The sequence below is a fragment of the Mytilus galloprovincialis genome, chromosome 9 (assembly GCF_965363235.1).
Source record: "Mytilus galloprovincialis chromosome 9, xbMytGall1.hap1.1, whole genome shotgun sequence".
Taxonomy (NCBI): domain Eukaryota; kingdom Metazoa; phylum Mollusca; class Bivalvia; order Mytilida; family Mytilidae; genus Mytilus; species Mytilus galloprovincialis.
This window is the reverse complement of record NC_134846.1, coordinates 1395650-1409196: the sequence shown is the minus strand read 5'-3', so window position 1 is coordinate 1409196 and position 13547 is coordinate 1395650. Positions and strand designations below refer to the sequence as shown.

General features: G+C 32.7%; 1 protein-coding gene across 1 annotated transcript; it reads left to right on the top strand.

The window, feature by feature from the left end:
* The first annotated feature begins 4290 nt into the window (after positions 1 to 4290).
* On the top strand, positions 4291 to 6926 carry LOC143044205 (transmembrane protein 11, mitochondrial-like). Its single transcript, XM_076216109.1, has 2 exons — positions 4291 to 4359; positions 6383 to 6926. Exons 1-2 carry the CDS (start codon positions 4343 to 4345, stop codon positions 6879 to 6881), a joined length of 516 nt encoding a protein of 171 aa, XP_076072224.1. The 5' UTR covers positions 4291 to 4342; the 3' UTR covers positions 6882 to 6926.
* Positions 6927 to 13547: the final 6621 nt, after the last annotated feature.

Below are 13547 nucleotides of genomic sequence, written 5' to 3'. Positions count from 1 at the left end.
ATTGCGCAATAGCAAGAAATCTTCAATTGCACAGTATTGTGCAATAGCAAGAAATTTTCAATTGCACAGTAGTTAGCAATAGCAAGAAATCTTCAATTGCACAGTATTGTGCAATAGCAAGAAATTTTCAATTGCACAGAATTGTGCAATAGCAAATATTTTCAATTGCACAATATTGTGCAATAGCAAGAAATTTTCAATTGGAGTTATCTTTCTTTGTTCAGAATAGTAGTTGAATCAACTTAAATCATTGTTTTATACAATATACAATGTATATTCACTTTTACTACCAACTGATAAATCAAAATAATCTTTACCATTCAGTGATAACAAGCACTTTATTTTACATTTTAATATTTTATGATGTATTTAAATGCGTAGTTATTGTTGCAAACTCCATTAGAAATTTGAATTGTGATCAGTTTTGGGAAAAGGGAAAGGGGGGAGTGAAATAAAAATGGGGGGGGGGTACATTTTTCTCATTTCAGATTTCATAAATAAAAAGAAAATTTTCTTCAAACAATTTTTTCAGAGGATTAATATTCAACAGCATAGTGAATTGCTCAAAGGCAAAAAAAATATTTTAAGTTCATTAGACCACATTCATTCTGTGTCAGAAACCTATGCAGTGTCAACTATTTAATCACAATCCAAATTTAGAGCTGAATCAAGCTTGAATGTTGTGTCCATACTTGCCCCAACCGTTCAGGGTTCAACCTCTGCGGTCGTATAAAGCTGCGCCCTGTGGAGCATCTGGTTGTTAAATAATTTTTAATTTCTGTATTTTATAAGTATCCTAAAAATTTATACATTTTTCATTCACAGTAACTCATATTTATCAAATGTTCATGAATGTAGAAAAAACGTCATTTTTTGCTGTATCAAATTTTAAAAAAATGCACTATTTACGTTTTCATGAAAATTGGCACACATAATCTTCTCGCTCAATCAAACCAAATGGCATTTTAAAAATGTGGGGTCCATCGGAACTTTTTTTCAACATGTTCAAGTTAAACAAGTTTGAATGATAAAAATCAGTCGAAAACTGAATCTTTCCCTGATAAGTCATAGTTTGATGTCGCGAAAATAACAATTTACGTTAGCAAGGTAACTTTATCGTATGTCCTTAACAATAAGAACAAGAATTTGTCCAAAGTACACGGATGCCCCACTCGCACTATCCTTTTCCATGTTCCATGGACCGTGAAATTGGGTAATAATCTAATTTTGCTCTAAAATTAGAAAGATTATACTATAGAGAACATATGTACTAAGTTTTAGTTGATTGGACTTCAATTTCATCAAAACTGACTACCTTGACCAAAAACTTAAACCTGAAACTCCCACTTTCATTTTCTATGTTCAGTGGACCGTGAAATTGGGGTCAAAAGTCTAATTTGGCTAGAAAATTAGAAAGATCATATCATAAGCAACAAGTGTACTAAGTTTCAAGTTGATTGAACTTCAGCTTCATCAAAAGCTATCTTGACCAAAAACTTTAACCTGAACGGACGGACGCACGAACGGAGCCACATACCGGAAAACATAATGCCCCTCTACTATCGTAGGTGGGGCATAAAAACTTATATCGTATAGTCAACTGTAAATGAAAAATATGTGAAGCAATTCAAACTAGAAAACTAACAGCATGATTTAAAACAATGCAATTCATGAAAAACAAATATGATAGACATGAAAAATGACAACCACTGAACTATAGTTTGTCTTTAAAAAAAAATATATTTCTGGTGGAGGGTTTTATTTTAGGAAATTAGCATGTCAGTTCGTGAAATAATTTCATGTCAGTTTGTAAATACTTTGTTGAATATATTTTACACCTTTTTAAAGCCTTTAAACATTAAAGATGCTTTAGAGATTTGTATATTGTATAGACACCTGTTTTCAAAGACTTTATTTTGTTGTTGAATTGTTGTTTCCTTGCAATTGACTTTTCAATCTGCTGATATTACAACAAGCTATAAAGGGCCCCAAAATTACTAGTGTAAAACCATTCAAACGGAAAAACCAACGGTCTAATCTATATGAAATAAAAAAAAACAAGAAACACGTATATAAATTACATAAACAAACGACAACTACTTTTAAGTTTACATCAGATTCCTGACTTAGGACAGGTGCAAACATTTGCAGCGGGATTAAACGTTTTAATGGGTCCAAACCTTCTCCCTTTTTCTGAAACAATAGCATAACATCGCATCATAGAATAAAGGGCTGCGCTTTAGCGCATGATACGCCCGTTGCTCTTTTAACTTGTCTTTTATGCTTTAAATGAATTTATATGATCAACTAGAAATATATATACAAATCAAAAGGGATGTTACATTAATATATTCACCAAAGTTTCATAAAATCCCCCATTTTTAAGTATAAAAATTCATTACTTAAGAAAACGTAAAATCTAAAATTTATAAAAATGGAAAGGGAGCTTATGTCCATAGATATAAACAATTTATCAAAGTTGCATAAAACTTTGTGAAAGTGTTAGTTATTGTCCCAAAATTGGAAAATCCCCCCTTTTTAAAGCATAAAAATTCATAACACGGAAATGTAAAATCTGAAATTTATAAAAATTGAAAGGGAGCTTACATCAATAGATATAAACAATTCACCAAAGTTTCATGGACATTGGTGAAAGCCTTTTTGAGTTATTGTCCGAAGTGTTGAAAATCACCCTTTTTTTATGAATAAAGCCCAATAAATCCAAAACTTAAAATCTGACATTTATAAAAATTGAAAGGGAGCTTACATCAATAGATATAAACAATTCACCAAAGTTTCATGGACATTGGTGAAAGCCTTTATGAGTTATTGTCCGAAGTGTTGAAAATCCCCCTTTTTTTTATGAATAAAGCTCCATAAATCCAAAACTTAAAATCTGAAATTTATAAAAATTGAAAGGGAGCTTACATCAATAGATATAAACAATTCACCAAAGTTTCATGGACATTGGTGAAAGCCTTTTTGAGTTATTGTCCGAAGTGTTGAAAATCCCCCCTTTTTTATGAATAAAGCCCCATAAATCCAAAACTTAAAATCTGAAATTAAAAAAAAACGAAAGGGAGCTTACGTCAATAGATATAAACAATTCACTTAAGTTTCATGGAAATTGGTGAAATTGTTTTTGAGTTATTGTCCGAAGTGTGGACGACGGACGGACGGACGGACGGACAACGGTATACCATAATACGTCCCGTCTAAAAGACGACGGGCGTATAAAAACACACGGTAAAATATCAATTGGCAGGCTTAAGGGCATACGATACAGTTTTGAACCTGTATTTACAAGTTGATGAAAATTTGCACATAGGCTATTTTTTACCTGATTAAATCAAATATGTAATAAAAAATATACCTTCATGTGCTACTTTTTGAGTAAAATAAGGTCGAAATTTTGTATATTTGCTCAAAATTCAGATTTGTGTCCGTATTTTCTTTTTCGAAAGAAAGACATAACTTTTTTGTTTTAAAAGATAAACACAAAATGGTTTTTGTTAAATAATCGGTGATTTCTGCATTTTATAAGTATCATTAAAAATTATGCAATTTTTATTCCGAAATAACTCTATATTTATCAAATGTTCATGAATAGAGGAAAAAACGTCATTTTTTGCTGCATGTTTATCAAAATTAAAAAAATTGCGCTATTTACAGTTTTATAAAATTTGGGTCACATAATCTCCTTGCAAAATGAAACAAATTGCTGTTTTAAAAAATAGGGGTCCATGTACTCGTTTTCAAATTAAATCAGTTTGAACGATAAAAATCAGTCGAAAAATGCATCTTTTCCCGATATGTCAGAGTTTGACGTCGCGAAAATAACATTTTACGTTAGCAACGTCATTACCTTCACTGTAACTGTATCGTATGCCCTTAACTCAATCAAAAAACGTACCGTTTAATAATACACTATAAAAGTAAAACGAATAAATTTGATCTGCGATATCTGAATGCAAAGGCACAGTTAATAAAATATTAGGGACAAACATTCAAGGCCAAAAAACAAACAATGCACGGATTTAATAATAACTATTGATATCTTTATTTGAAAACCTTTGAAATACAAACTGCTACTCTCTGTAAAACTAGGGGATGGGGCATTGGTTTTCTTCAATATCAATTAAAAATATTCTAATTTTTTTAAAAATAGTTTGCTGCTCCAGTACATATAAATTGTTAACATAATTCTGAATTTCATATGCAGGTAAAAATACTATATTAAATTATAACACTGTTATTTTTAAACTTAGGGTCGAGTTTATTAAGGTCGAATAAATGTACTCATTAATTTATCACTTCACCAACAGAGGGCGTACCGAATCGGATGGCGGAATTTTTAAAGTAATAACTTTTATGTTATCTCATTCATTCATTCACTGCTTATAGCTGTTATAAAGCACCAACACATTTTCATTCTTGAAAACATATTTCCATCTCATTTCCTACAAGAATCACGACCAACTATTGGATCAACACTTGCATTGTTTCGTGACATGTCTCCCCCTTTTTTTTCTGCTTCTACGAAGACGAAGTCCGTATATAAACTAAGATCTGTACAGCAAGATTAATCCTTGATACAAATAATTATTTAAATACTAACGTTTGCAAACTTTAATCTAGTTCTAGATTTACATCACTCGTTAACAGAGATATACAACATGTACAATTAATCTCTGATTTTGAATAATAATATTTGTTTTGTATTTATATGTCTCTGGTTTTGGATATAATTTGGTAATATTGAAGTCTTGCTTTTCACATTTAATGGATGTTGTCATGTTGAGGGCTAAATTGGAGTTTTAGTAAGCATTAAATGCTTTATACAAGATAGGTGTCCAGTGGCGGATCCAGAAATTTTCATAAGTGGGGGCCCACTGACTGACCTAAGAGGGGGCCCGCTCCTGTCACGCTTCAGTGATTCCTTATATAAGCAACCAAATTTTTTCCGGCCCCCTGGGCCCCCCCTCTAAATCCGCCTCTGGTGTCTCATTGGAAATCATTGTACCACGTCTTAAGACTTGTGTTTTACGAGGGGGGTTTGGAGGGGTCCTGATCCCCAAATCCTGGGCTTAAATAAAAGAAATCATGAGGTCCAGAAATTAAAGAAATTTAAATTCCGACATTCCAAAATTCGAAAAAAGTATTCCCGGATCCCGAAAGGATCAATCCCGAGCTTAAAAACACCCGACCCTGAAGTCCTGTCCCCCCGCCCTTTTTGCTAAATATGTGAATTTATTTTCAAACTTGAAATGTTTGACATTTTCTGTGTGTTATTGATTATCAATTAATTGAATTTGTAATCTTAAATATATCATACATTAAAGAGGGTGGTAAAGGGTTATTTTCATGCAATGTGTTTTGCCATTTTAATTTCATGTACAGCCAAGAAAAGATTTCGTTATTCGTCGTGTTTCGTGAAATCAGTAAAAAGATCAACGTGCAAGACATTTTTAATTGTTCGTTCATTATAAATGGCAATGTTATTTCACGTTCTTTGGCGCAGATACCCCCTTACGCCCCTCATTAAATACATGTTTTCCAAGAACCTTAGAGTAATGTACATTTGTAATGCCCTAGCACTCTTGAAAGTAACAGACTGAAAAGAAACATGTACAGTAAGTGACAACTTTAAATAAATAACAAAGTTAAAGTGGCTGTGCTTGTACAATAGTGTTGATGGTGAGGTCTTAGCAGTTCATTGACAGTGACCACTAGCCTTTACAACTCTGATCAGGTTAACATTGTGTATTAACCTGCATGATGGCAACACAAGATGGGTCTTTTGGTGGTTCTCTGGATACTTGGGCTACCTCCACCAGTTAAACCTGTGGCCATTATAAAGCAAGTTACTGAAAGTAGTTTAGGCCAAATAAAAATATACGTGTGGTTCCAGTAACCCTACCGTCCCTACTTTTTCGGCTTAAAAATAGCCTACCCTAAAGATTTTATTGTCATTTTTCATTAAGCACTGTTAAAGTCAGAATGTTGCTCCCATAGACTCAATGTAAAAAAAAAAAAAAAAATTAAAAAAAATCCCTACCTACCTACCCTAACTTTTTTTCAGATGTAACTGGAACCACACATACTTTTTTATTTGGCCTTAGCGAAGGCTAATGTTGAAGACCGTAATTTGACCTATAATGATTACTTTTACATATTGTGGCTTGGATGGAGAGTTGTCACTCATACCATGTCATCTTCTTACATGTTTAATGTATGTATAGACAAACAAACTAAAACATTCATGTAGAGAATATAAGCTCCTTTAATTTTCAAAGAAACTGTTTTAGTCGCATTTATTGTAGTTATTCCGAATTACATTTCTAGATGAAATACATGTAATAAGAATCATTTTATATTTTAGTCAGCCACCTCCTAGGTATATCACTATTAAAGACAGAAGTGAAGACCAACAAGATGAGGCAGAGCAAGAACTTGAAACAGCGTTAGAATCCAAAGCGAAATTCATTATCATTGAACCACATCTTGTTGGTGAACTAACTGTAAGATGGATAAAAGTGGGAAATTTCTTCCACAAAGTGTCTGTTGTTTCTGGAGTTATAGCCCTTGGTGTGATGTACACAAAGAGTGACAAATTATTCATCTATTTACCGTTAGCAACTATGAGTATTTTATCTGCAGGACTTTATGCCTTGTCGTCAAATGATCCCTGTTGTAAATATCAAATTGAAACTAGCATGAAGAATATAGAAAAACTTCCATTACATAACTTGTCAAGCAGTAACCCAGTAATACTAATAAGACGTGATGACACCCGAAGAAAATGGCTGCAAAATATCGTAGCTGTGACTGCTGGAGGACTTTCTTTATGGAGACTATATCACTGGTTTTATAACCATTGACAGAGTGTTTTAAAATGCTTATTTTAATTAAATTTTTAGCTGTTATTTTAAAGTATTGTTTATAAGAAAAAAGAAGATGTGGTATGATAGCTAATGAGACCTCTCTTCACAAGAGGCCAAATCACACAAAAATTAACAACTGTAGGTCACCATACAGCCTTCAACAGTGAGCAAAGCCCACATCGCATAGTCAGTTATTAGCATGTTTAAGTAAAATGTTTCATATACAATATGAATAATAATGGTCTGATTAGCTTCTTATTAAAGCAGTTCCTGTCTCTATTGGCGGATCCAGGGGGGGGGAGGTTGGAACCCCTCCTTTTTTTTGGCCGATCAATGCATTTGAATGGGAGCATATAGTTGGAACCCCCCCTTTACTCTGGGTTGGGAACTCCCCCTTTTTCAAATGGCTGGATCCGCCCCTGGCCTCTATGGTCTGCCATGTGGTAGCTAGCAAGTTGGCCTGGAGTACGAAATGAGTGTGATGGTGTTAATATTCATATAAATTCACAAGTTCTAAATATGCATCTACATGTAATTGTCACTGGACATTAAGCAGCATTCCATCATCATCTTTATATTAAAGTATATCTTCTCTACATGATAAGAATAAGGAGATGTGGTATGATTGCCAATGAGACACCTATCCTTTAAAGTTCAAATGACATGAATGTAGTGGATGTCAGCAATTATAGGCAACCATACAGTCTTCAAATCAGTCTTGCCTGGAGAAATGTATCCAAAGAAGTCAAGTTTATGAATAAAGAAAGACCTTATAGTTGCTCCAATTTGACCTCTTTGCCTTAAAATGCAACAGCATTAATTTAATGCTCTGGAAAAATCAAGTAACTTAATGGATTTGTTTTGGTGAGTAAGTTCCCTACCAAAACATTAAAAATGTAGCAGAGGCGGATTTAGGGGGGGAGGGGGCGGGCCCCCCTTGTTGGGAAAAAATTGGTTGCTTATATAGGGAATCACTGAAGCATGTCTGGAGCGGGCCCCCTCTTAGGTCAGTCAGTGGGCCCCCACTTATGAAAATTTTTTGATCTGCCACTGTGTAGTACTGTAAACAGATTATCCAAATTAATACTCATTGCTCACTTTACCAACTTGACACCACTTTAAAAACAAAATTCTTGTTTTGTTATGGGAAACCTCAGAAATCATTCTGATAAAAAAAGTCAAATAGGAATTGCACAATAACATTATGTCTAAAGAATTGGAAAGTTTGTTTGGATTCATGCACTGGTTTACGAGGCCATGCAGATTGGGATGTGATCCCTAATGATATGAGAGGGCAGAGTTCATGTTTTTGAATTGGGCTACCCCAGAATAACAGGAGGTGCACAATGGGAATCTGCAAAATTGGATTGAAAAGCAAAGGAATACCGATATGTGTGTGGTTGACCTGAAAAAGTAAGTTAGAGTTGCAGCTTTGAATCAGTACCCAAAAGTTTTATGCCAGAATAATAGTTTCCGAAACCAGCGGTATTTGGTTTTCTGAAATAGATTTAGAATACATTACCTATAATTTTACCTAATTGGGCCGCCACCCTACTTACAATCAAATAAATTACTTTAAAAAGATACATTTTGAAAAAATGGAGAAATATACAAAATACAATGTAACAATTAGCAAATGACAAACATGCATATACTTAACGTCCAATAGCAAACATTGTTCATCAGAGTTCACAAAATCTTTTTTTCCCTGGTGGTCCTTGAAGAAAATTTGATGGTCCTCACTATTAATTCTATTGAAAAATACTAAAATTGTGTCAGTCCTATACACAATTTTGGTGGTAAAATCCTGAGGACCACATCTTTTCGCGAACTCTGGTTCATTGATAAATCATAAGGAAGCTGGAAATATGACATAATGGAGTGAATGGCTTAAAACATGATACATAATATACAGTTTACATATATTAAACAATGCAGACACTTTGAACTATAATCCTTGTCTTTCTTTAAATCAATATATATATATATATATATATATAAGAGATTCAAATTATATCAAGGACTCCAGTGTCTTCAGTCTTGGTGACTTTTTTTAAAAAGGAGCCTAATTTGCAAGTATCCTGTTTTATTTCAGGATTGAAGATATGTTTTAATATGGTTTTGTATTTATTTTCATTTAAACATTCTTTTCTTAATTGTTCATTTTTTTTTTACATTAACAATTTCTAAATCATTTTGAAATCTGACATGATTTACATAGGAGTATACCAAGAATAAATACCTGCATTATGTAAAGTTTTTGTCAAATTTGGTGTTTCTTTTAGTAAGGGGCTAGTTTCTTCCCTTAAAAGTCTATCATGAACAAGAAGAGTTTGTCTTTTTATAAAGCAATCAATAGGGTACATTGGTGGATCCAGGGGGTCCGGGGGTTGGAACCCTCCTTTTTTTTGGAAGATCAATGCATTTGAATGGGAGCATATAGTTGGACCCCCCCCCCCCCCCTTTTTATACGACCGCAAAATTTGAAAAATTTTTCGTCGTATATTGCTATCACGTTGGCGTCGTCGTCGTCGTCGTCCGAATACTTTTAGTTTTCGCACTCTAACTTTAGTAAAAGTGAATAGAAATCTATGAAATTTTAACACAAGGTTTATGACCACAAAAGGAAGGTTGGGATTGATTTTGGGAGTTTTGGTCCCAACATTTTAGGAATTAGGGGCCAAAAAGGGCCCAAATAAGCATTTTCTTGGTTTTCGCACTATAACTTTAGTTTAAGTTTATAGAAATCTATGAAATTTTGACACAAGGTTTATGACCACAAAATAAAGGTTGGGATTGATTTTGGGAGTTTTGGTTCCAACAGTTTAGGAATTAGGGGCCAAAAAAGGGCCCAAATAAGCATTATTCTTGGTTTTCGCACAATAACTTTAGTTTAAGTAAATAGAAATCAATGAAATTTGAACACAATGTTTATGACCACAAAAGGAAGGTTGGTATTGATTTTGGGAGTTTTGGTCACAACAGTTTAGGAATTAGGGGCCAAAAAGGGACCCAAATAAGCATTTTTCTTGGTTTTCGCACCATAACTTTAGTATAAGTAAATAGAAATCTATGAAATTTAAACACAAGGTTTATGACCATAAAAGGAAGGTTGGTATTGATTTTGGGAGTTTTGGTCCCAACAGTTTAGGAATAAAGGGCCCAAAGGGTCCAAAATTAAACTTTGTTTGATTTCATCAAAAATTGAATAATTGGGGTTCTTTGATATGCCGAATCTAACTGTGTATGTAGATTCTTAACTTTTGGTCCCGTTTTCAAATTGGTCTACATTAAGGTCCAAAGGGTCCAAAATTAAACTTAGTTTGATTTTAACAAAAATTGAATCCTTGGGGTTCTTTGATATATTGCTGAATTTAAAAATGTACTTAGATTTTTAATTATTGGCCTAGTTTTCAAGTTGGTCCAAATGGGGGTCCAAAATTAAACTTTGTTTGATTTCATCAAAAATTGAATTAATTGGTTCTTTGATATGCCAAATCTAACTGTGTATGTAGATTCTTAATTTTTGGTCCAGTTTTCAAATTGGTCTACATTAAGGTCCAAAGGGTCCAAAATTAAACTAAGTTTGATTTTAACAAAAAATAAATTCTTGGGCTTATTTGATATGCTTTATCTAAATATGTACTTTTATTTTTGATTATGGGCCCAGTTTTCAAGTTGGTCAAAATCAGGATTCCTTATCAAGTATTGTGCAATAGCAAGAAATTTTCAATTGCACAGTATTGCACAATAGCAAGAAATATCTAATTGCACAATATTGTGCAATAGCAATTAATTTTCAATTGGAGTTATCTTTCTTTGTATAGAATAGTAGTTGATAATACATGTTGGAAATTTGCCAGACATGACTATGATGTCATTTTCTATTTTTATTTGCCAATAACTTTATGTAAATAACTTCATTGGAAATTTGCCAATATAAAATGTTGCTGATGAAGCCTTTTTTCCTTATCTTATCTAAAATGTTTTTAGATAATGTATGTTGGACATTTGCCAGACATGACTATGATGTCATTTTCTATTTTTATTTGCCAATAACTTTATGTAAATAACTTCATTGGAAATTTGCCAATATAAAATGTTGCTGATGAAGTTTTTTTATTGTTTTATACAATAAACAATGTATATTCACTTTTACTACCAACCAATCTTTACCATTCAGTAATAACAAGCACTTTATTTTACATTTTAATATTTTATGATGTATTTAAAAGAGTAGTTATTGTTGCAAACTCCATTAGAAATTTGAATTGATAAAAAAGGGGGGGGGTTAAATTTTTCTCATTTCAGATTTCATAAATAAAAAGAAAATTTCTTCAAACATTTTTTTGAGAGGATTAATATTCAACAGCATAGTGAATTGCTCAAAGGCAAAAAAAACTTTTAAGTTCATTAGACCACATTCATTCTGTGTCAGAAACCTATGCTGTGTCAACTATTTAATTTTAGATTTAAAAAGTTTGAAGAAGAAATCTTTAATTGATTTGTAAAATCTTGACATATGTTTTGTGTAAAAAAAAAACATGTAATGTCAAAAATTTGATCACAATCCAAATTGAGAGCTGTATCACGCTTGAATGTTTTGTCCATACTTGCCCCAACTGTTCAGGGTTCGACCTCTGCGGTCGTATAAAGCTGCGCCCTGCGGAGCACCTGGTTACTCTGGGTTGGGACCCCCTTTTTTTAAATGGCTTGATCCGCCCCTGAGGGTAGCTACCTAATTCAGATCGAGCAGCTATATTACAAGAGCATTTTTTTACTCCTAAAGTTAACTTATTAAATTTATTTAGTACTTTATCAGGTGGACTTTTGTCAATGAAATTAAGAGTATCCACTTGTTTATTAGTTTTATCTCCTTTAATTGAAGCTTTATAAAAGGATGAATATATGCATCCATATACAATATTTCACTGTTATAAGTTTATATTGGTCTAACGAGTGAGTTAAATAAATGGTTTGACAAATTTACAGGAGTCTGATGAATCGAATTACAGTCTGTTTTTATAGAATACATTACTTTTATGATAGAATAACAGTCAAATAAGGTCCCAAGAGAGGGGGTATAATCTTTTATAGCAAATACTATGTTTACATGAATAATAATGCTCTGATGCCGGCAATCGAAACTGGGCCATCAGGGTGAAAACCATAACCATAATTTGGACTGTTTTATAAAAATTCGGATTTAAATACGAAGTCACATGAACTTGATGAAGTGAGAGTCTCACTATATAAGTTGAAGATATCGTGTTACAACTCTTGATCCAACACACTGTTGTTTCCAGTGACAATCAAAATCTCCCCACTCGATCTGCCATGGCCAACCTACAGTTTAGATTTGCACTTATATTTGATGGACTATAACAAGGCACCATACATGCATCCAACATAATCTTATTTCCAAAGACAATCTTAATTCCATAACCTTTTAATATCGGATTAGTCCTGATTGGCCCATATGGACGTAAAGTGCTTTCAATAAAGAATATCAAACAAATACATTTTCAAAGTTGAAGGACTGCTCAGGAGTCGATTTCACAACATTTATTGTAAGTATACTGATTTGTTCATGACTTAAGATCAATCTTAGTCGTAAGTTTTTTTGTGAAGTTCTTTAAATAATTCTCAGTTAAAACTACACTGTATAAATGGTGTTTTAAACACATCTTTTGTGCACATTTTGTTTTACATGTTTTGGTCTGAACGGGTCTCAGTACAATGTGTTTAGACTCGTGTTTACTTGTAGCTTATAATGTAAGTGTTTAATCTCTGAGCACGACTCTTTTTCAGTGTATGAAAAGATCAAATCTTATTCTAATTTAATTTTTTAAAAATATAGATCTGAGATTCTTTGATTTCGTTATACTGCATGTAGTATAACGAAATCCGAAATCTATAGTTTAATCTAGTTGGAACTTTGGACATCAGATAAATGATTGATATACGATATTATGTATACACGACCTTTACCAGACATTTAGATATACATGTATATATGATAAGGTTACAGAATCGATAAAAGATTGGTACACACGTTCAGAAAAAAATGTTTACATCATCAAATACAATGAAATGTAATAGCAGAGACATGTATATATATGTCTCTGGTAATAGTATATGTTAAGTGAAATTAATAACGGCCAAGTGTTTTGCAATAAACATTTAGGTGCAATAAGTGGAAGCGAGAATTTTTGAAATACCTCATGAATAGATAACTAAGCTGTATTTGGCAAAACATTTAGGAATTTTGGTCCTCAATGCTCTTAAATTTCGTATTTATTTGACCTTTTTAACCTTCTTTGGATTCGAGCGTCACTGGTGAGTCTTTTGTAGACGAAACGCGCGTCTGGTGTAGATAAAAATTTCAATCCTGGTATCTATGATGAGTTTATTTGTACAAATTTATGTTGCTTCATTACGTAATTTTTAACGGGAACAAATACATATACAACATGTTTGGAACTGAGAAAACTATAAATATAGTATAGATATTGTTTTATTTGCCTGTTTATAATAATAGATATAGTGTTATGCCTTTATTATGTGTATTGGCTCTGATCTGGCTGCATGTGATTAACATTTAAAATTGAAATAGTTAAATTCACATTTATGGTTTATGTCAACATTATTATAACAATTATA